Source organism: Pleurodeles waltl, chromosome 3_1 (genome assembly GCF_031143425.1).
Source record: "Pleurodeles waltl isolate 20211129_DDA chromosome 3_1, aPleWal1.hap1.20221129, whole genome shotgun sequence".
Lineage (NCBI taxonomy): Eukaryota > Metazoa > Chordata > Amphibia > Caudata > Salamandridae > Pleurodeles > Pleurodeles waltl.
This window is the reverse complement of record NC_090440.1, coordinates 688,536,049-688,560,570: the sequence shown is the minus strand read 5'-3', so window position 1 is coordinate 688,560,570 and position 24,522 is coordinate 688,536,049. Positions and strand designations below refer to the sequence as shown.

The 24,522-nt window shown below is 46.1% G+C and overlaps 1 protein-coding gene across 18 annotated transcripts in view; it reads left to right on the top strand.

The window, feature by feature from the left end:
• Positions 1 to 24,522, top strand: part of ADGRB2 (adhesion G protein-coupled receptor B2) — a 1,191,470-nt gene that overhangs the window by 793,411 nt on the left and 373,537 nt on the right. For all 18 annotated transcript variants that reach the window (XM_069223314.1, XM_069223308.1, XM_069223306.1 and 15 more), the window contains one exon: positions 21,725 to 21,833. In XM_069223314.1, coding sequence (XP_069079415.1) covers positions 21,725 to 21,833 — 109 coding nt within the window. The remainder of the gene's footprint in view (positions 1 to 21,724; positions 21,834 to 24,522) is intronic.

Genomic DNA, 24,522 nt, shown 5'->3' with positions numbered 1-24,522 from the left:
GCAGTCGCTGGTGTTCTCCAGGTGGAAATTCAGGTTGCCAAGGAGCATGTAGTTCGTGGAGGCGAGGGCGTGGGAGCTGATCGTGTTGGCGATGGCATCGCAGAATTGAGGGCTGGGGCGTGACGGTTTGTAGACGAGGGTTCCTCTAAGCGTGGTGTTGGCGTTGATGTATATCTGAAAGTGCAGGTGTTCTGCGGCATCTAGGGCGTCGTGGGTGTTGGTTGAGATCCTGATGGAGCTTTTGTGGACTATGGTGATTCCTCCTCTTGGTTTGTTGGTACGGTCTCTTCGGGTGATCTTGTAGCCCTCAGGGATGGCTATTGCGATGTCTGGTTTCAATGAGGGGTTCATCCATGTTTCGGTGAGGAAGGCGACGTCAGGGGAGGTTGATGTGAGCAGGTCCCAGAGTTCAATGGTGTGCTTGTGGACGGAGCGGGTGTTGAGGCGGATGCAGCTGAGGTGGTTGAGGTGGCTGGCATTGTTGTGGTGCTTGGTGGCTTGATCGCAGGAGAAGCGGCACGAGTAGCAGGCAAAAGGTCCGTGGGTGTGCCTGGGGGAGGCCTGGACGCAGGCAGTGGGACGGCCGGGGTTGAGCACGAGGAGTTCTGAAGTGGAGTAGTGGCGTCTGGCGGCATGGGAGGTGCAAGGGGGCTGGTGCTGGGCACGGTCCAGGTGCGGACGGGCGCAGACAGGCTTGCCCCTGGTGCGGCCGTGCAGCGGCCGCCATTAAGAAGGGGAGATGGGAGGGAGGAGCAGCTGAGAGACGGGAAGCGGTGGTGAATGGGGGCGCGAGGGGGCGGGGCCGCAGGGGATGCAGAGGCGGGAACGGGGAGACCGGGACAGGTCAGAAAAAGACAGAAACGGGCAAAACCAGTCAGAGACAATAAAAGTAAACGGGCAGAAAAAGCTAATGAACAGACAGACGGCACAAAAGCACAAATACAGATAACAAGACACACACAATACTTACGGCAACCACTAGACACCAGGGATGAGGCGCAGGCGGGTGCCTGCGGGTGGTGGAGGGCCTCGAAGTCGCGGCAGCAGCGAGGGCGGGGTCGGGAACAAGAGGGCAGTCTGGTGGAGCTGCTCGGTGTTCAGAGTGGTGCTTGGCCTTAAGGCAGGTCAGGGGTCACTCCCCACATAGTTCATCAGTCATTACATACTCTATAAGACTATTGATAATATCACTGCAACATTTTAAATAGCACCATTGATGCCAAGAGTGTGCATGTCAGGTGATCTGCTCACCCTCTCATAAAGCCAATAGGCTCACTTTTAATATTTTGGTGTTGCGGAAGACTGTGCGTGGTGTAAGGTTGGTTGCCTGGGAGGTTGGGGGGGTGGCCAGGCACAGCACAGCGGGGTTGGCTGCCATGGGATGGGGGTGTGGCTGCAGGCAACATTTGAAATTACATCATAAATGAAAATAGTGTGCCTGGCATTAGTGCGAGATATAGTTACCTTAGGGCACGAGTTAGAGTTACTAGAGATACCTATAACTGGTGAATGTTAGTGTTTTTTTTTAGTTGCAAATGTTATGTTGTCACTGAAAGCTTCACCTAATTATAGTGTTTCTCTAATCTTTGTTTTTTCCACTAAATATATACATATTTCATTCCAATGTGTTGCAGGAGTGTTAGGGTGTGGATTGTGATCCAGGGATATGTAGGTCTACACCATTATGTAGGATTGTGTTAGATGCAGTATGTCCTGAAGTGTTGGAATTTCACTGTGGCACTGAAATGTGTTAAAATGGCATTGAGGCTCAGGAATGTTGGGGTACAGTGTAAGTGATTAAGTGTGGTCGACCACCACGGTGGTCCAAGTTGACCAATATCAGACTTTACCACACGTTTATTACACATGCTTTTAATCCATAGTCATTACCAATTCCATGCATTGGTACTATCATTTATATATATTAACATCCTGTGGGGTACAGATTGCGGGGTAAAGTCTGCATACCCAAGTTGACACATTTATATAAGAGCACGATGAATGCTTACATCAAAAGTTTCTTCAGTATCAATCTGAAAAGTAAGAGGTCTGGCAAGGCCTTAGTGGACAAATGTAAGGATTTTTATGTAAGTAGTGTGATGTGCATTTGCCCTTGGTGGCCTAGCAAAATGTTAGGAAGGCCAAGGGTAAATCCTATGAAGATCTTAATGAGCCCCCCCATAATTGTCTGAGATTTCTTTAAAGGAATTACCACACAATCTTTTTTCTTTTTAAGGTCTCTGCTTGAGACCTCTTTACCTGTCTGTTGGCCAGGCATACTGTTTCCAAAATACATAGAGTGGATTTAGGTTCGGCCCTTGCTCATGACTAGATGACTTAGTTGTATGCCTCAATTCTTGTTTTTGTCCCAACCATGAGCATTTCAGTCTTGAATTGTTCTGATGGGATGGGTTGTAATCTTCCACTGCATAGCAAATGACACTCTTTTTTCTTTTCTCTGGAGCACTTCCTGGGAGTTCATTTGTCCCATCCTCCCCACCCCCTACTTCTCCCGGCTTGCTCTGTTAACTTTACCCCCATCTCTTATGCGCCCGACACCCAGTACCAGTAGTTCATCTGCCTGATCCCTACCTCGGATTTTATTTATTTATTTATTGGCCCAGAAGCTGGACAGCCCTGCTGGGATGATTCCTTGTTTTCTGCTTCTTGCACAAAATGTGTTTCTTATGATTAATTCTCTCTGCGCATCAAGTTTCATGTCCCTGTACTGTAAATTAAACTGAATGTTTTCAATCTTTATAAATTGCATGGTTTATTTTTTAAAATATTTTTCACTCTGCAATCTCTGAACGGAATTTAAAAAGAATAAGGTAGTGTCAGAATGCAAAGGGGAGGGAGCACTTGCCAAGGCCTAATTTACTTTCCATAGGATACAGCATTTGGACTTTTCAGTAGCCAATGCAATAGATTTATGAGCCTCCAGGAGAAGGGTAATACCAAGTACACATTCTGTCACAAAGACCAACTGAATGCAGCTAATGGCCCTTCCCCCAGTGCTATAAAAGCATCTCGCCTTCTCTAGGGAACAAGGCCTAAAAAGTAAGTGTATTCCATTAGTCGCTTCTCATGAGGCAGAAAGTAATTAAGTCGGAGTGGGGTGTTGCTTACATCTGCAGTTGGTTCACAAAAGCCTAATTCACATTAATGTTTGCATTCCCTTTCCTCTGACAGGCCTTTTATTGGGCTGCCTTTCACCTTTTTTTAGGTTGAACCTATTAAAACATAGCATGCTCGTCTGTAGCAAGGCATATTGTGACGTACTAAGAACATAAGTGTTCTTGGAACCCAGCCATTGCCTACCATGGGTTGGCTTTTCTTGTCACATTTACCTGCTTCAGATTCATGTCCAAGCTTGTCGGTCTTGTGTTTTTACCTACCATGAAGCTTTGCCTCTTTAAAAATCTCTTTGATTGGCTGACATCACTGCTTTCACTGTCTGCTTTTCAACCACCACTTTTTTCTTTTTGTGAAGTACCCCATTACTGTGCGTGAACTTTCAAGCTGTCTCCCATGTGTTCATCACCCCACCTGCACTCTGCTGTCTGTCCTCCTATCCTTTGCCCTCCATTGTTTTCCCCAACCCACTGGTTTGTCTTGTCCCCCACCCTCTCTCATGTTGCTTCACTGTTCCCGCATGTTGCTTCACCATTTCTCCCACCCTCCTCCATGTTGCTTTGTGGTTCCCCCGCCCTCCCTTCCTCCCTATTTTGCTTCATTGTTCTCCCACCCACCCTCATGTTGCTTCATTGTTCTCTCCCGCCCTCCCTATGTTGCTTAACTGTCCCCTCCCCATGTTGCTTCACACTTCTCTCCCGCCCCAACCATGTTGCTTCGCTGTTCCAGCCCGCCTTCCCCATGTGACTTCACTGTTACTTCTCGCCCTTCCCATGTTACTTCACTGTTAGCTCCTACCCTCCCCATGTTGCTTCACTGTTCCCTCCCTCCCTCCTCATGTTGCTTCACTGTTCCCTCCTCCCTTCCCATGTTGCTTCACTGTCCCCCCCTGCTTTCCCCATGTTGCTTCACTGATCCTCCTGCACTTCTCATGTTGCTTGATTGTTCCTCCCACCCTCATGTTGCTTCGCCCCCATCTACCCCCATGTTGCTTCGATGCCCCCCCAACATGTTGCTTACTGCTTACCGCTCCCCTAACTACCCCCTGTAAAAAAAAAAAACTTTTCAATGTTTTCTTTTCTTTTTGTTTTCCGAACCAACTCGGATTACTCCCCCCCCATTTTGTAATAGAGTAAAGGTTGCTGCAACCAATTGACTCCCTTACGTGACTGGATCACAGCCTACCTAGCAGTAAGATAAACATGTCAGCAATCACTGCATTTCTCATGCCAAACAATTAAGTGTAACCACTCTATAACTGAAATGGCACCAGAAACTCCCAAAATACTAATAAGAGATGGGCTTTGTAGACTACTTGGCTACATCTGTATAAATCAGTACCCAGTCGCTTTAAGGTGCTATTGCATGCAATCGGTACTGCTTGGCGTGTTTAGTACTAAGAATGCATAGGTTAAATAAAGACTGTTTCCTCTTAGCTCACTAATGGTAGGGGGCTGAGCAATCAATATTGAGGTGCTAAAGGAATTGGTTGGAAGATAGCCCAGATACCATACAATATTTATTAATGTCAACTATGAATGCTTAGGCAGAGCTAATTACTTTCAATTGAATCATTGAAAATATAAGTCTAAAACATATTGGGCCTGATTACAACTTTGGAGGAGGTGTTAATCCGTCCCTAAAGTGACGGATATACCACCAGCCGTATTACGAGTTCCACAGGATATAATGGACTCGTAATACGGCTGGTGGTATATCCGTCACTTTACCGTCACTTTTGGGACAGATTAACACCTACTCCAAAGTTGTAATCAGGCCCATAATGTTCACTAGAATAGGACATTAAAAAAAATACCAGAATTCTATGGCTATTTCAGTTCTTGACTTATGATCCCACACTCGAGAATATGTAGCATGGAAATATTGAGGTCAGTACAGGAACCAATGCCAGAATTAATGGTGCCTCTGGCAGATGTGTTTTTCATTCCCTGTATCACGCTAATTTCCCAACAGGGAATGTTGTGCAGCTCCCAACTGTTACTCACCTTCAGATCTGTGCTGGGGAAGAAATTAGGATTTTGATGCTTTTTAAGGGCAGGCCATTTGTGGTAGAGAACTGCTGCAAGGATGGACCACCACTCATGGTTGTGTTAAATTTAGTCATTGTGGTTGGGCAGTTCAGCCTCCCAGGCATCTGCCTTTGGCTCGCCATTTTTTGTGGAGGTTAGTTCCCCTTGTGTTCTTTCTGAACATTATACTGACACGACTGTCTTCTGGGAGGCCACGTTACTGTTGAAGGCAGAGGTAGGAGAGCTAGAAATGGCTATAACTTTGGAAGCAGGATTTTCGGTTTTCTATTTCTGGAAAGGCTCCCACTTAACAATTTAATGCCAGCATATAGCTGTACGCTATCCAGCGCGAGCAGGAAGAAGAGGAAGATACAGAGGTGGTTGGGGGATGTGCCGTTAGGGGATGGGGCTGAAAGTTCCCGCTGGCCAGATTAGGTACACCATGGCATGGTTTCACTGTCTCTTCTGAACTGGTTTTAGATGCTGGCTCAGAATTCCAATTCTCTTAAGGAGTGGTAGTTTTCTGTCGATCAGAGCTCTAGATGCATTGACTCACTTTTAATCTCTCAATGACATACAACTAAATGCCTTTCATGTTCTGAATTAGCAGCATACAAAATTACCTAATTACTTGGTGAAACATGTTATGTGTTATTTTAACTACTAGGAGAAATTAGGTAACATGTTCGTGGCGATTAAACAAAGAAGTACTTTGCCTTTGCAGAAGAGTCAAGCCACGGCTGACTGATGATACAGGGGTTTGCATTAGCAACACTATGACAGATCAAGTGCCTTGGAAAAGAGCTGGTGATCCTGCAGGCAAAAAGGATGGTGTCTCTGAAGACACAATTCATATAGCAAAATAGCCACCACTGGTTGGTGACACACCTGCCTCCTAGGTTTCTTGTAATTGGAGCAGGTTTCTAGTGTATACAGTTTTTCCACCAAACACGTTCGGATCTGGTCAGAAGTTTAGGATACACATAGACTTAGCCAAAGAAAGGTTTTGTGCATTAAAAGTCCACCTTGCACGGTCTGTGATGCTGCTTTGGTTCTTTCCAGATTTTCAGGGGATAAGCCTATAGGTCTCACTATACAGGACATTTTTTGATGTTTTTGTCCAAAAAGTATGTTATTCTAACTGAAACCCGACATCTACCAACCAGCTATTCAACTGAGGGTTACTCACCCTAGTAGAAAAGTGTACTGTTCTTACCACTTGTCATTGATCTCTATTATCTATTAAGGTGGGCATCAATCAATCAATCAATCAATCAATCACATTTATAAAGCGCGCTACTCACCCATAAGGGTCTCAAGGCGCTGGGGGGGAGGGGGTCAGTGCTCGAAGAGCCAGGTCTTGAGCTGCCTTCTGAAGGGGAGGTGTTCGGGTATGGCGCGAAGGTGACTGGGCAGGGAGTTCCAGGTCTTCGCTGCCAGAAAAGAGAAGGATTTTCCTCCGGCGGTGGTTTTGCGGATGCGGGGAACGGCTGCCAAGGCCTGACCGGTGGAGCGCAGAGTGCGCGGAGGGGTGTAGAAGGAGACGCGGGAGTTGATGAGTTTGGGTCCGAGGTTGTAGAGGGCTTTGTGTGCGTGGGTGAGGAGTCTGAAGGTGATCCTCTTGTTGACCGGGAGCCAGTGGAGTTTTCTCAGGTGTCCGGAGATGTGGTGGTGGCGAGGTATGTCCAGGATGAGTCGTGCTGCGGCGTTCTGGATCCGTTGAAGTTTCCTCTGCAGCTTGGTGGTGATGCCGGCGTACAGAGTGTTCCCGTAGTCCAGGCGGCTGGTGACGAGGGCGTGGGTGACGGTCTTCCTGGTGTCGATGGGGATCCAGCGGAAGATCTTGCGGAGCATGCGGAGGGTGTTGAAGCACGCTGAGGTCACCGAGTTGACCTGTCTGGTCATCGAGAGGGAGGAGTCCAGGATGAAGCCGAGGTTGCGTGCGTGGTTGGTCGGTTGGGGAGTGCTGCCTAGGGCGGGGGGCCACCAGGAGTCGTCCCATGCGGAGGGGGTAGGGCTGAGGATGAGGACCTCCGTTTTATCTGTGTTCAGTTTCAGTCGGCTGTCTGTCATCCAGGTCGCTACTTCCTTCATGCCGTCGTGCAGTCTGGTCCTTGCTGATGTGGGGTTGTTGGTGAGGGATAAGATGAGCTGGGTGTCGTCGGCGTAGGATATGATGTCGAGTCCGTGTTTGCGTGCGATGTTTGCCAGGGGGGTCATGTAGACGTTGAATAGGGTGGGGCTGAGGGAGGATCCTTGGGGTACGCCGCAGATGATCTCCGTGGCTGCGGATCTGAAGGGGGGGAGGCGGACTCTCTGGGTCCTTCCGGAGAGGAAGGAGATGACCCATTCCAGGGCCTTGCCTCTGATGCCGGTGCTGCAGAGGCGGTCTATCAGGGTGCGGTGGCAGACCGTGTCGAAGGCTGCAGAGAGATCCAGGAGAATGAGGGCCACGGTTTCACCCTTGTCGGTCAGGGCTCGGATGTCGTCCGTGGCTGCGATGAGGGCGGTTTCGGTGCTGTGGTTGGCCCTGAATCCGAACTGAGTGGAGTCGAGGGAGTCGGAGGTTTCCAGGGCGGCGGTGAGTTGAGCGTTGACGATTTTCTCGATCACTTTGGCGGGGAACGGTAGGAGGGAGATAGGCCGGAAGTTTTTGAGTTCGGTGGGGTCTGCTGTAGGTTTCTTTAAGAGGGCGTTGAGTTCTGCGTGTTTCCAGCTATCAGGGAAGGTAGCAGTGGTGAGGGAGGCGTTGATGACGTCTCGGAGGTGGGGTGCGATGATGTTGTCGGCCTTGTTGTAAATGTGGTGAGGACAGGGGTCGGAGGGTGATCCCGAGTGGATCGAGTTCATGACGCGGGTGGTTTCCTCGGTGGTGGTAGGGTTCCAGGCGAGGATGGTGGAGATGTCGTTTGCGGCTTCCGGGGGCGGGTTCATGTTGGTGGTCGTGAAGCTGTTGTAGATGTCGGCAATCTTACGGTGGAAGAAGGTCGCGAGGGAGTCGCAGAGGTCCTGTGAGGGAGGGATGGGGTTGGTTTCTGCGTCCGGGTTGGAGAGCTCTTTGACGATGCCAAATAGTTCCTTGCTGTTGTGGGCGTTGTTGTCAAGTCTGTTCTGGTAGGCTGTTTTTCGTGCGGTGCGGAGGCGTTGGTGGTGTTGGCGGGTGGTGTCCTTGAGAGCTGTCAGGTTTTCCTCTGTCGGGTTGAGGTGCCATGTCTTCTCGCGGAGGCGGCATTCTTTCTTGGAGTTTTTGAGTTCGGTGGTGAACCAGGAGTTTTTCTTGTGGTTGTTGGTGTTGGTTTGGGTCTTCAGAGGGGCCAGGAGGTTGGCGCAGTCGGAGATCCAGTTGGTGAGGTTGTTGGCGGCCTCGTTGGGGTTGCTGGTGCTGGTGGGTTGGTTCAGGGAGAGCGTTGCTGCGAGTTGTTCTGTGGTGATTCGGTTCCAGTATCTTTTTGGTGGTTGCCGGGTGTGGTGATGCACGGTGGTTTTCTTGAAGCTGAAGTGGACGCAGCTGTGGTCCGACCATGTGAGTTCGGTGGTGTGGCTGAAGGTGATGTGTTTGCTTGAGGAGAAGATGGGGTCGAGCGTGTGTCCGGCGTAGTGGGTGGGGGTGTTGACCAGTTGTTTCAGTCGCAGGTTGGCGAGGTTGTCTAGAACGGCGGTGGTGTTGTTGTCGGTGTGGTTCTCCAGGTGAAAGTTGAGGTCTCCTAGGAGGATGTAGTCGGTGGATGAGAGTGCGTGGGGGTTGACGAAGTCTGCGATGTCTTCGCTGAACTTGGTGCGGGGTCCTGGTGGTCTGTACATGAGGGTGCCTCTTAGGGTTGTCTTGGGGTCGATGTGGATCGTGAAGTGGAGGTGTTCGGCGTCGGGAAGTGAGTTGTCGGTGTGGGTCGAGATGCTGATGGAGCTTTTGTGTGCGATGGCGATGCCTCCTCCGGTGCGGTTGAAGCGGTCTCTCCGGATGATTTTGTAGCCGTCGGGGATGGCTATGGCGATGTCGGGTGCCGAGGAGGGGTTCATCCAGGTCTCGGTGAGGAAGGCGATGTCTGGGTTCGTTGAGTTGATGAGGTTCCACAGTTCGATGGCGTGCCTGTGGACGGAGCGGGTGTTGACCAGGATGCATTCGAGGTTGCTTCCGGGGGCGTCGTTCTTGGTGGTGGCGGTGTGGGTCCGTAGGCAGGTGAAGCGGCAGTTGCTGCAGGTGAAGGGTCCGTGGGTACGTTTGGGGGTGGCGCGGTAGCAGCCCGGCGCGCGGCCGGGGTTGAGGTTGGCGAGGGTGGCGGAGTCATAGGTCAAGCGGGGGGCGCGGGGGCCAGGGGTTCGGGCACTAGGCGCGGTCCAGGCGCGGACGGGCGCAGACGGGCTTGCCTTAGGCGCGCCTTTGGCGCGCCAGCGGCGCGCCCGCTGCGCGGCCTCGCAGCGGCCGCCATTTAAGGGGTAGGTGGGGAGGCGGGGTCAGCTGGGAGGCGGGAGGTGGGCGGGCAGGGGAGCTGGAAGCGGCAAAAAAGAGCGGCAAAAAAGAGCGGCAAAAAACGGCGGGAAAAGCGCGGTAGGAGCGGCGGGAAAAGCGGCAAGACGGCGAAAAGGGAACAAGAGCCTACTAAAATCTACTAAAGGGAGGGGCTGAGAGGGGAGGACGGCGCACGGCACTCGGGGGCACACGCACGGGATACAAGGAGAGAAAAGGGGAATTTCAGTCACTCGGGGGCACACGCATGGGATACAAGGAGAAAAAAGGGATTTCAGTCAGCACAAGCTCAAGCACTCGGGGTACACGGGCAAGAAGGGGGGAGCACACTCACAGGAGAGGAAGGCAGTCAGGGACTGGAGGCGCTGCGTGAGCAGGGGAGCGACCTACCCGAGGGTCAGTGGTCGCTACCTCTGCCTCGCAGCGGCCGCCATTTAAGGGGTAGGTGGGGAGGCGGGGTCAGCTGGGAGGCGGGAGGTGGGCGGGCAGGGGAGCTGGAAGCGGCAAAAAAGAGCGGCAAAAAAGAGCGGCAAAAAATGGCGGGAAAAGCGCGGTAGGAGCGGCGGGAAAAGCGGCAAGACGGCGAAAAGGGAACAAGAGCCTACTAAAATCTACTAAAGGGAGGGGCTGAGAGGGGAGGACGGCGCACGGCACTCGGGGGCACACGCACGGGATACAAGGAGAGAAAAGGGGAATTTCAGTCACTCGGGGGCACACGAATGGGATACAAGGAGAAAAAAGGGATTTCAGTCAGCACCAGCACAAGCTCAAGCACTCGGGGTACACGGGCAAGAAGGGGGGAGCACACTCACAGGAGAGGAAGGCAGTCAGGGACTGGAGGCGCTGCGTGAGCAGGGGAGCGACCTACCCGAGGGTCAGTGGTTACATCAGATCTCTGGTGGTCCATTAGGCGTGGATAAAATTTGAATTATGCTAGCTGAATTTCGTAATAAGTGTAGTTCGTAAAATTTCTTGAAACTTCACATTGTCTTTGTGAGTTATGTTTGCATGCAATGGCCTGATTTTGTGCTTAGAAAATGTTGCTTGAATCAGTCCCCAAACCAGTATCTTAAAATACCTTTATTAAGCGAAGTATGCATGCGCTTGAAAAAAAGACACACGAGATACTGGTAAACCACATTTTCCTCTGTAATTTCACTAATCATTCATAGGATTTTATAGGAAAAAATATTATGCAGTTTTGCACATCCATAGCACTGACCGGCATTATAAGTCAAAAACGTGTACATTATATTGGCAAACTGTAACCTTCACACACCTTGGGACTTTGTCTCACATAGGAGTTCACAGAGAACCTGACACTAATTCATTTAACTGAATCTGCTTGAAACAAATGCCTGTTCTTCCATAAGAGCAAAACCACTCAATAACGCGATTGGCAGTCGACCCTGCAGAAGGGTAACTTTTCCAGCAGGGCTTCGTAGTCCACTATAGTGAAAGCTGCTGCGAGGTCGTCGGGGGACACTAACTGGTGCTCAAGTTTCTTGTCTGCTTTTCATAGAACACTTTTCCAGACCTTTGTGCTATTTTATACCATGTCTTGATATATTACAGTATAGAAATTTGTCCAGGTGTATTGTGGCACACGAATTGAAGATTGTTAGTATAAAAAGTTGTTGTGATGTGATGTGATGTGGCGCTAAAATGTGTTTGATGTGTTGCGCATAATTGTGTTTGATTTCTGCGTGGTGCAGGAATGTTTACATTTGCATTGTGATATTGTAACAAAAAGTGTTGTGATATAGTGCTATTGAGGAATGTCTGCTTGTTCACTGTGGCACACACGTGTATGTATTAGTATGTGGTATTGGATCTGTGGCATGAGATGTTGCACAGGATTTTGCTAGTTGCAGATTTTGGTTCAGGTCTTTTATTGTGCATTGTGGCAGTAAAGGGTATTAGGTAGTAGTGTGACAGGGATTTCTTAAGTCGCTTTGTAGTACAGAAGTCAATTGTGAAGAAGTATGATACAGACGTGGGGATGCAATATGATATTTTAATGTGCTAAAGTGTATTGTGCCCCAGGAATGTGTTTGAAATGTTATGTACATGAGTTTTTACAAAGAAGTTTCCGTAGTGTAAACTCATTTGTGAAGGTAGAGCAGTATGGCTGTCCAGTAAAACCTTTATCAGTAATCTGTGAAATGTTCAAAAAAGAATTTATGCTGTTTAGTGATTAATTACATTTTGATGTATAGTGGTGGATGATGTGTTCCATTGGTATTTCAAGAAGATGGGCAGTTTGGCACCGGAGAAGAAAGTGACAAACAAAACACAGTAGCCTATCTTTACTGTTTTATCTGCTTCAAAATAGTGCTGCAAAGGCATTGCTGTGCATGTACACCAATAACAACTAGGGCATCCCGTTTTATGGTATTGTTTTTGACTTTTCTCTCTGTATTTGTCCACATTTATTGTGTGGAAACGTTATCTGTTTATCATTATTTATTTTAGGTTTTGTTAAAAAAGCTAATTTCCACTTGTCTTTATCTGATAAACAGAAACTCACACTTGAATGCCTTTCAGATCTCAGAGCCATGAATACCCACAGATGGTGCTGAGACGTATGAAGTGGTATGGGCCTGTCCTTCCCTCTCGGGATTTTGGAAAGAGGTGACAGATTACGTCTATGACGTTACTCATTGCTCAATTTCTTGCCCAAAAATTCATGTTTACTGTGGTGGTTCCCGTGCCCGGCCAAATAGAAGGCCACCAGTAGATTAATTGATTTGGCTGTGATCCTTGCTACACAGGACATTTTGATGCATTTGAAAACCAGTCGAGGTCCCTTGGCGGATGAATGGAGGGATAAGCTCATTAAATGGGCTGGTCTTGAAAGTAGTGTGTTGCTCAGAGAGGAGGAGAGGGTGCGCATGGGAGGATCTGGTTTACTGTCTGAAAGAGCCAGACCCAACATTGCCGAAGGGCTCCTCCACAGAATGTAATCATGCCGGACAACAGCTATGATTGAGGGGCACTGGCCGGATGAAGGGTCTTGAGATTGGGGGCCGCCCTGCCTGGCCCACGCATGATAGTGGTTGGGGATGTGATCAGCTGACTGTCTCCAAGGCAGGACTTCATGGCTTGAATCTACCTTTGTAGGTGAGTGGCACAGGATTGTTTTGGAGGAGGGTAGGGATTGGGGGTGCTGATTATTGGCTCGTAAAGGGAGGAGTAGATGTGATAGTCTGTGTGATGGGATCAGTTGTAGCTTGACCATCATATGCTTGGCCAATTGCTTGTACTCCTTTCTGCGCTGCTGGGCTCTGGAGAATTGATGTGTTCACACTTGCCTTTTTTTAGTTGCAAATAATAAAAGTCTGTTGCAGAAAAAAAATGAGTACACACATGAAGTAGAGGTATATGGAAACATGCCCATTTCAGTATACATCGTGTGCATAGATACAGTTGTTCAAGCCCTATGAGGAAACTTTTACGATTTTTTGTTTTAGCTCCGTTTCCAGTAAATCCTCACACCGACTTGCCTGTCAGTCATGGCTGACAACATTTAAAATCACCCAGAATGCAACCTAATTTCTGTCTCAATCCATATTTAAAAGTAAATACTGACAGTAAAATAGATCTTTTTTGGCTAGTGTTTATCAGTATATATGGGAAACTGTGAGCACTGATCATAACATATTGCATCCATTTATAAAAAATGAATTCATTTTTCAGAGAACAATAATCAACCAACAAGTCGAAGTGTGACGAAAAAAGTAATGGAACTGTGACTGGTGTGTTGGGCTTGGAGGGAGGATGACTGGAAGATAAAATGTTTGCTCAAAATAGATTACAGTTTACTGTAATATTTTATTGGAATTTCAGTTTGTCAAGAAAAGAATTATGATTATGAAGTGCAGAATTATTTTACATATTTGAATAAAATGCAGATATTACTAATAAATAAAGGATACATAGCTGGGAAATTGGACTGGGAGGTAAGCAGGGTTAAAATAACAGAAATATGATATCACTTAACTTTGTATTGTTAAATACACATAAACTGACTTGTGGCATGCAAATAATCAAATTGGACCCAATGTTCATGATCTTTACTAAAAGACAGCCATAATTGGGCTGCATTGGGCCCCTCACGCCCCTTGAACCCAGTACCACGACACATGCTGCACTAGATACTCCCCTGCAGTTGCCCCCGTCCAAAATAGATTCATTAAGTTTGCATTAAAGAAAATCGACAAGACACAATTGGAAATGTAAATAGCGTGTAATATTTGAGGATATTAACCATCCTTTATTTTCCAAATTGATTTCTAGTGTATGATGGTTTGCTGACACCCAACAGAATGGCGCTATCATATAAAGATGCTTTATTATTGTAAAACTATTTCGCAATTTTTGACTGAAGTGTGCACTAGGCTTTGTAAAATTTTTGCCAAATAAGGAATATTTAATCTATAGTCACTTTACAAGAGGAATTATTTGTGTCTTATCTCGAAGAAAAATTTGGAATCTATTGGGCCGTTTAATATTAGATAGTATTAGCCCTCCTTCATTTTCCAAAATGTTTTATTATTTGATTTTTTACACTCAGTAAAATGGTGGAAATATAAGTCAGATATTTTTTTCGCTGAAATACTGTTTCCAGAATTTGGAGTGATGTTTATGCGGACTTGTAAAATGCTGCCAATTAGGGAACATTTAAACTCTTGTCACCTTACCTAAAAATCTAAGGGTTAAACTCCTATCTAAATTATTTGACATATTAATGGCCTTGGATTTAAGCTGTTATAGCTATCTCTTATGGCTAACTGGAAAACCTATGTTAGTTTGTCTTCTCATGATTGGTGAGGAATTGGAGGTTAATTTTACAATATGTTTGAATTCTCCTTCGAGGTAAGACACAACTCATTCCACCTACCCAAAGTTTAATTCTAGGGTTATTTAAGAATCAAACAAAGCTCAGTTTTCAGTAGCATTAGGGACAGATCCAATCACATTTTAACAATAAGTTTTGTACATAAAAAAGTCTTGTCATAATTTTGGCCACTGACTTTGCTAATACTGCAGCAGATTTCTATTTAAATGATTCATATATCAAATAGTTTTCGAATCCGCAATTGTCCCCCTGGTTAGTTAATTGATAAAATCTAAACCGATTCCGGGTCAGCAACTATATTTAATCACTATAGATACATGTATTGTCTGAGTATTCATATTATAAATATAATTTACAGTTTGTAGAGTTGTTTTTATCTTATTATTTGCATCTGACTTCTACATATATATAACAGGGCATAAAAAATGGAAACAAAAGTAGTCCTCAATATTCAGTTTAAAATAAAGGATCCGAACTTAATGAAACAAAGTGCTTACTTATTGGTGAGCACACAAGTAAAGCAGTGCTTTAAATGACATTTTTCGCATGTAGTAAATGTCCTGTCTGGATAATTCTGCTGTGTTTTAGGATATTGAAATGTGTCCACATCTGTTCGATTGTTTGCATTTCAATTGTATTTTATGAGATTCCCAATGGAGAATTTGGTAGTCCAAATACATCATGTAATAGCTGAAAGAAATAAAAAAAAAAGGAAAATCGTAACTGAACCATACTTATGAGGTAATCTACTGGGAAGAATCAAAAGTGGTAAAAAGCCCATACTGTGTTGCATCCCAAGGACAAGTGTAAAATGTTTGCGTTGAAGTGAAAGATCCTGGGTACTGTGATCTGACAGATAAAAACAGCAAAGCCAGGGCAGTGTCTGAGAGAGAAAGGACACTATAAATTACTCGATAAAGCAGGCTGCTTGTAGTGCAATAATCATGCTTAGGTACACAAACCATACTTTTTCAGAATAACTGAGGCAATTCTGTAGCGCACAGTATTCAGCTGTGTCTCTCTGGTGCTGATATTAAGGGAACCTGCTTAATTAAACAGTCTGGTTTCAGCGTTTTCCTGAAACTAGGGAGTGTGATTGCCTTTTGTGAGTCTAACCAAAGAACATTCCATAAAATGGGGCCTTGAACCTTGAATGAATGACCAGCCCATGAGGATAGCCTGAATCGGGGGCTTGTGAGAAGGACCTTATTTTTACTTTATAAATCTCCTGACGCGATATAGGGTCCTAGTTTAAATGTAAGGTATTCTTGAGTCATGTGGTAGAGGTGTTTAAAGACTAGACATTGCGCCTTGGATCTAATTGAGGGTTCCCCAGGAAGCCAGTTCAGACTCCTACATGCTGCTCGAACACATGGTCTCTATTCCTGATATTTGTCATTGCTCTAACCATTCTGAGCTCTTTGGAGTTTAAGCAGGGAGGCTTTGAGTTTAGCATCTAAAGCATTGCAGTGATCCAGTTGAGTGTTAATATAGGCGTGGAATTGGTTTGATATATTTTATAGGTGGAGTAAACATTTTTTAGCTATGTTAATCTCCTGCGGGTCAAATGTAGCATCCAAGTCAAGAAGGAAGCTAAGACTTGAGATGTCTGAAACTAATAAACCAAGTAGAGGAAAAAAAAATTCAGTCGAAATTTAGGATTTCGGTTTTAGTGGTGTTCATTTGGAATGAGTTTGGTGACATCTGAATGTTTCCTCACAGAGATTCTGGTTTGGCTCTGGGTCCTCAGAGAATTTGGTATACTTTTGGATGTCATCAGCATACGAGTGTCTATGTTCTTGAAGGTTGCTGAGAAGGGGGCTCATGTAAATATTGAACATTGACATAGGTGAGCCTTGAAATATACCACATTATGGCATCTTGAAATATTACTGATAAGACCCAGGTTTAGCCTATGCTTAGCAATTTTATAGGAAAAAATGAAGCCAATTAAAGAATTCGACAGATGCTCCAAGCACAGTTGACAGATGTTTTTCCAGAATATGGTGATCACGTCCGAAGTGGAACTTCACATTCTGGGGGTCTGTAATTTTACAGAAGAAAACATTATAACTAAAAGACAGTTCATGCAGCATCTGGGGAGAAAGAAAGTAACCTATGGGTAACTAGAAAATTGACTATGTATGGTGCTGGTAACATGCATTGATACAATAAAAACATCAGCCCTTATGGTCGCTGTATGAAAGAAAAAACGTCACCCATGCTGGAGCTGGTCATCGGAGAAGTAGGTAAATTAAGGGCTTACATGTCCTTTACTGGTATAAAAAATGATAGCTCTGTTACCTGGTTAGAATTTGGGGAAGTCTATAAGATCTGGTGGACAAAGGCAGAGCAGATCTGGCGCACATCTTAATGTGTTTGCACAGATTGGGCATGAGATGTTGGATGGAAAATGACTTCTCTGTTGGCTGCTTAGGAATCACTCGACAGCTGCTTCACAGTGTGCATTAAACAAATGTGCAGCATTATGGAACGCCAGCCAGCCTATTCTTGCAGAAACAGTCCTTGCTATGGGGGAATGAGGCTTCTAGTGCCGTTCCTCATTAAGTTATGATGCTTGAGGGCTGCTGCTATATTGCTTCTTGACTAGTTTACAAAAACTGTTCTGCCAGCCAAGAGCCCCTCCTGTGTTGTCTCTACAGACACAGTGCCATGTGTTGCCTTAAGGAACCTACCAGATTCTGACAGCCTCCTCCCTTAACTTTCCCTTTATGTTTTTGTCATGCAGGTAGCTGAGTTACTGTTTTAAAAGGATACAAGAACTTGTAATCCTCCTATACCTCCTACTCTACTGACAAATTCCTGTTAGTGTGAGCGCATGTTTCTTTGATACAGTAACTCCATGGCGGTAAGCACTATCAGTGCCAGGGAATCCCTTCCCTGGCACTGATAGGGGTCTCCCCCACCCCCTACCCCGAGTCCTCCCCCACACCCCCCACCCCCCTGCCACCCCGCAAAGGTGGCAGGACCCCCTCCTCACCCCTACCCCCAACATTGAAACACACCCCCACCATACACGCATACAGACACCACCAACACACATACATGTACACATACCAACAAACATGCCAACAGACACACACACAGTCATACACGCACACCCACATACAGACACTCACACACACATACATACAGACATACAAGAAGACATACACGCACACACTTGCTAACACAACACCCGCCGCTTGCATACACGCACTCACACACCCCCTCTACATACTCACATGCACACCCCCATGCACGCACACAACACCCCCCTCCCCTAACGGACGATTAACTTACCTTGTCCGTTGATCCTCCGGAAGGGGACGGGATCCATGGGGGCTGCTCCGCCGCCAGCACCCCGTCAACAGAACACCGTCATGCCGAATCATGGAACGTGATTCGGTGGGCGGTGTTCTGTTGACGGTTCGGTGGAGGTGGAGCAACCTCCACTTCCCCGCCGACCGCCGGTATGGCTGCTGGTGGCTCTCCATCCGAAAAAGGACAGAGGACTGCCAGCAGTCATAATTCGCCGAGCGGAAAACCGCCTGCACTGTTCCGCGAGGTCGTAATGACCACCATAGTGTTTTCGCTCAATATTGGCTAGGCACTATGTTATCTGAAAGACTTTGTTAATGAGACCCAATGTTTGTTGTCCTGTTTTAAATATCCTCCTTACAGTTACCCCAAAGAAAGTACAGTTTGAGATTCTAAGCATGCTTTTTGCACCATGCCACGTCTGCTTTGTGGAGTAACTCTGTCTCATTTCTTTCTCCCCAGCCACTGTATGGGCTGTATTTTAGCTATGCTGCATTTCTGTGCCAGAACATGATGTTACGCTTCAGCATTGAGTTTGAGCGCTTCCTTGGGATCCTACCCGCTGTTGATTTCCAATACAATAAGGATTTCTTTATTAATTTGTTTTCTTTCCATCAGACCATGTGGTCATTTTTAGTCAGTCAAGACTTCTGTGTATTCCTTTCTTCTTTTTTCCACTATCCGGCATAGAAAAGGTGGCATAGAGCTGAGAAGATTGTCATAGAATGAAATGGCATAGAGTGGTGTAATATAGTAGTGAGGAATGGCATCAACAGGAGTAGAGTGGCATAGTGTGCCGTAGAGTAGAGTATCATAGAGCGGAGAAGATGGTCATAGAGTGGAATGGCAAATAGTGGAGTAGAATGTTGCGTAGTGACGTAGAGTGGTATGGAGCATCATAGAGTGGAGTAATGTGGAGGGGCACAGAGTGTTGTAAGGTGTCACTGAGTGGCATAGTGTGCAGTAAAGTTTCAGAGTGGAGTGGTGTAGCATAGAATGGCCTAGAGCAAAGTGTCGTAGGATGGCAGGCCGTACGGTAGAGGGGTAAATAATAGAGAGGCATAGAGTCGAGGGACATAAAGTGGAGTAGAGTTTAATTGAGTAGAGTATTGTGGATACTTTGCCTGTGCCTCAAGGAAGGTCCCAAACACTCCATACTTTTAGAACGGACTCTGACAATAATGCATGTGATGCTGGGAATGTATTTGTCAAACCTTACATGGATGACAATTGGTATAAGGACCAAGTGATGGTGGTGGTTGCAGCACATCTTCGGAAGTCAGAGGTTCCAATCTTCTCCTTCCTTGACAGCTGGCTGCTGAAGGCCGGCTTGCCCCATGCAGTCATCACCCACCTCAGGCTATGGCAAACTATCTCATTTCGTTGGGGTTCTCTACAAACGTGTTCACATCACACCAGACTCCTTCACAGATGCTCCCTTTTATCTCAAACATTCGGAACGCAGTGCAGCTTCGTAAGTTCCACACACAATGGAGAGTCCAGGGCATTTGGGCTATTATAATTCCAATATTTCAGCTTCTGTCCTGGATTTTAGTGATAATGACTGAAGATGCTGGGACTGATGGGCTCCTGCACCCTCTTGGTTAGGCACACCAGGTAGCATACACCAAGCTCTGCAGTAGGATCTGAAGTACCTGTGGGCACAGCATCATAAGGACCTCTCTGTCCATGTCCAGGTTTTGGAAGAGACTGCAAAAGATTTACAGTGGTGGTTACTGCGACCTTATTGGGTCAGCAGCACACCCCACTCCCTATTCACCCAGAGCTTACAGTGGTGACTGATGCCTCACTTGTGGGCTTGGGTGGCCTCTCAGGAGAGTTGGAGATCAGAAGCGTCTGGTCCATGACGGAGTCTCAGCTTCACATCAACCCTCAGGAGCTACAAACCATCCGAATGGCTTTGAAGATGTTCATATCACCCACCAAAGGGAGTCTGGTGCAGGGGCTCATGGACAAAAACAAAGCCATGTGGTATTACACAATTTAGGGCGGGGTGGGGGTTGTGGGCCATGTGCCAAGAGCCCCTGTGTCTGTGGAAATGGCTGGTACATCAGGGGATTTTACTGGTGGTACACCATCTAGTAGGATCTTTGAAAGCCAGGATGGACAAACTCAACCACTGACGCTTAGCGGATCACCAGTAGCAGCTGGTGGCGCAAGGTCTTTTCTGCACATGGGGAGAACCTTGGCTTGATCTTTTCATCAACGTCGAGAACGTGAAATGTCAGTGCTTTTGCACACTGGAGTTTCCAAGGGGTCTTCCTCTTGGAGACACATTCTGCCTAGAGTGTAATTCGGGCCTCCTGTACGCCTTTCTGCCCATACCTTTCCTGTCCTGAAAAAGATCAGGAATGACTGGGCCCAAGTCATCCTAGTGGCAGCGGATTGGGCACAGAGATATTGTGGTATGCAGAACTTCTAGGCATGATCATCTGTCTTCCGGTCAAGCTGCTGCCTCAGGGGATCTTATGTCGAAGAAGAATGGCAGGGTCCTGCACCCAGGCCTGCACGGTCTTCACCTCCTTGCTTGCAGCTTGGAGGCATTTGATCTCTCTCCCAAGATTGCAGCGTTCATTGTTGCATCTGGGTGTCAGTCAACAGAATGCAGTATACCTCTGCGGTTGGGACAAGTTTGTGGATTGGTGTAGTATTCGGCAAATTGACCCACTTCAAGTCAGGTTATCTGAAGTTTTGCTTTTTGTGTTGTCCTTTGCCCATTAAGGACTCACTGTGGGGACAGTTAAAGGATACATTCTGGCTCTTCTAGCCTTTTTACTGTTGCTGGATCAGCCTTTGGTGTTTGAATCACCCACTATGATGAGTTTTATAAGGGTTTGCAACGTGTTTCCTCACTTTTCCTTTATTATGCCTCAGTGGGATCTTAACTCGGTTTCACCTTCCTAATCTTTGTTCCATTTAAACCATTGCACAGCTGCCCATTTAGGCTTCTCACCCTAAATAGTGTTCCCCATCACCATGACATCAGAGTGGCAGATGATTGAGCAGTAAGCCCTCTCCCTCAACCCCAATACACTATTTTCAAGCTGGTCCTGAGAACCTACGCTTCCTTTCTTCTGAAAGTGGTAACTTCTGTTCAGGTCGGAAAAACATCAGCCTGCTGGCGCTCTTTCCTCCAAATCACCCCTCTAAGGAGGTGAGTAGACTTCATTGACTAGATCCTAAAAGGGCCCTTAGCTTTTACTTTGATCATGCCAGAGGGGTGTGCAGACAGCCTAGAAAGCAACTAATGTCAGTGCATGTGAATGCCACCTGTATGCGGTTCCGCTCTTCACTTCCTCAGCTGTGTGGTGCCACCTACCATCTTGCAGGGGTAATGCTTGAAAAGTTTCCAGATCCAATTTGATGCCGGGTAAATATCCAAAGGGTGAGAAATCTACAATTAAGGTATCTACCAGAAGAGCTTTACCGCAGGTAAGTAGCTTGTTCATTTTACACATTAGTGTACTATTATGGACTCTGGATTTCATTTAAATAACAGATAAATGTTATGATATCATTATTTGCTCTAACTATAAAATGTTTATTGAATGGCAGTTTTCAGAATGTGAATATGTGATTTTGGTAGTTACCCGTATGCTTAAATACGCTCTATGTATTATTTCTGTTTGTTCTAACAAATTACTAGACAGTTCAGAATATGAAGGTAATGGCAAATCTCAAGGTATTCTGCTTAATCAGCTTAAGTTGTAAAAATTTAATATAAGGGTGGGCCACCATCAATAATCTTGGCGTTCGTGTTTGAAAGGAGAATGCTTTATTCACACAAGCAGTAGACGGAAGCATATTGTGTATGAAAGCTGTGAAAATTAAAAGCAGTGCATTTGTACTAAGGATTCCATGTTCCAATATGTATTTTCTCTCTTGGTTTAGGTTTATCCAGGCTCAGTGCAACTAATGAAAGTTGTTGAAGATTTCATCCACCTTGTTGGAGACGCCCTAAAAGCATTCCAGAGTTCACTTATAGTGACCGACAATCTAGGTAGGTTTTGGTGAGGCCTAAGGGGAGGTGTATGATTTGGGATGTGATTGAATGGGGCATTTGCATCTTGGATGCTGATGATTACTGGTATTTTGTGTTCTGGTAGTTGTTTCCATGACACATTGTAGTTTTTCATCCCATTGCACTCATTTTAATGAATCTCTGGTACTTCTCTTGATCCAATAAACCACATCAGACAACTGATCATAAATACGGTTCTTGGGGCTCATGGCTGGAAATGTTTCCTATTTTACATGTATTTGCACATTATACATTCTTTGCATAATCTTGAATGTCTTGTGAATTGAACGTTTTTTAAACACATTCTATCCACAAATTACATATAGACTAAGGGCCTGATTACAACTTTGGCGGAGGGGGTTAATCTGTCCCAAATGAAACGGATATCCCGCCCGCCGTCTTACGAGTCCATTATATCCTATGGAACTCGTAATACAGTGGGCGGGATATCCGTCACATGTGGGACGGATTAACCCCCTCCGCCAAAGTTGTAATTAATTAAGAAATTATCTTTGACTTGCTAGAAAACTAGTTAGTTTCTTGAATTGCCGTCACTTGGCTCAGTCTTTTCCAAGTCACTCAAATCAAAGAACAATTGGTTCAGTGGAATAATCTAAATGATCAGCTTCATGCACTAGATACCAGAATTTATCTCTCACTTACCTGCTCTTTAACGTCTCAGAATACCCTCTGGTACAGACTTTAAAAGAGGTACATGGCAAACTTCCAAATTTATGTTTATGACACTCAAACCTGAATCCAACTGGAAAACAACCCAGGCTAAAATCACCTCAGGCCTGAATCATGTGTTCCTATAACTGAACAAGCTTCCTTTATATTAACAGAACCCTAACAAAAGTGCTGGTAAGGCGAGGGACAGACCGCCATTCACTGCCCTTCTTCCGACTGTGAGGCCTATCAACAACCTAAGTTTGAGACCAAAAGAAAGGAACTTGGAGATTGTTTTTAATGCTCTGCTCTTTTTCACATACCAGTCAGCATAGTAGTTAGAGTTTAACATGCAGTTCTGCTTTCTTTGAAAAAGTCTTTGTGTTCTCAAATCCATTGACCAAGTGGAGATCCCTAAAAGCTCCTAAAGAAAGTCATTGCCATTCTTCAAAGTTTGTAAAAACAAGAAGCAAGAATATGTCTGAACCTTCAAAAACGCAACATCACACCAGCAATAAAAAGCGTTGCAGTGGCTTCTGGAGGCACAAAAACATTCTCAGTGACTCTATTCTTAATCACCCAACGGATATTCAGCAGATCCTTGAGAGTACAGAAGCCTAGGCTGCTGAATGCGCGAAAGCCAAATCTGCAAGCCGAATAAACTATGCACGGTTAACAAAAAACATCCGAAGGCTAAACATTTCAAACATTTTCACAACAAATTTTTTTCCTGGAAAGAGACCTGGAGAAGAAAGTCACATAAGTTGTCACCTCATCCATCAAACTGCAAAACCCTACTTACAGAAACCAAGTAGGCTTTCTCCTTCAAGAATTTCAGAGCACTGACAAACCAAACTCCCAAATGAATAAGGCTATGTCACAGGGTCCTCCCGTGGGGAAAGGGGTAGTAATGCTGTTCACCACAGATATAAAAGTATTAGGCCAGTCAGGGAGGTATTCTGAAAGTGGTGCGTTCTTTATTAGTATCTTATTGTATCCAAATTAGTACAGTTTGTCTGTTGTCCTCTTCTTCCGTGATGTTGCCTCTTGTGGTGCTTTCCTTTCCTGGAGTTCTCGGCTTCTCTCCACTGTCACCGATCTGTGGACTCCGGGAGCAAAGAAAACAAGAAGAACGGGGTCAGGTATTTGTCTCTTAACTATTCTGCTATTTTTGTTATTACTATTTCCGTGCAGAGTGGAAACAAGGGGAGGGGTGTGAGGTAATAGTGCTTTGGTGTCACCTGGTTTGTGCTGATGCTTCAAAATAGTGTCCCACGATACACCACAGAGATATGGCTTATTGTGCTGTGCTGTGGTCCCAGATTGGGTTTACCCCTCGGACCTAGCTCCGTGTGTTTTGGCCTTTTGTCTCTCCCTTCTTCCCAACCCTCTTTAGTACTGATCCCAAGTGACCGCGCAAGCGGTCAAATACCTGGGTAAGCCACATCCCTCCTGGGATGCGGCAGACCCCTCTGCATCTGCCGGATCTCTTAGCATCGGCCTGCCTCTTCTTGGCTCTTCCTTCAGTCTCTAGGTAGCTTTCCTTCACATTGTTGTCTTCAGTTCTCGTCCATCTCTGCCCTGAATCTCCTCTCCAGCCTGCTTTCCTCCGTCTTGCTCTCCTTCCTCTGTGTTCGCATCCACCTGTCTCTCCATGTTCGAATCTGCGTGACTTCTTGTCTCCCCGGCAATGTCTTCTTTTCTACCGGCAACATCGACACGCCCCCCTATGCTTGTCGAGTTCATCCCGCTGGGGCACTGGAGAGACGGCTCAGGGCTCTTCCACCCACTTCCATCTCCTTCGTCCAGTGGCTCCCTGTCACATTTGATCACCCCAAAGTGTGGCTGATTCAGCCACGTGTTAGTAGGATATTGTGTTAGGAAATCAGCGTTGGACAGAGAGGAACCAGGTGTATGGCGCACCTGAAACACAAAGGGTTGGAGGGATAAGAACCATTGTAACACTCTTGGATTTGTGTCTTTGTGACGGGCTAGCCAG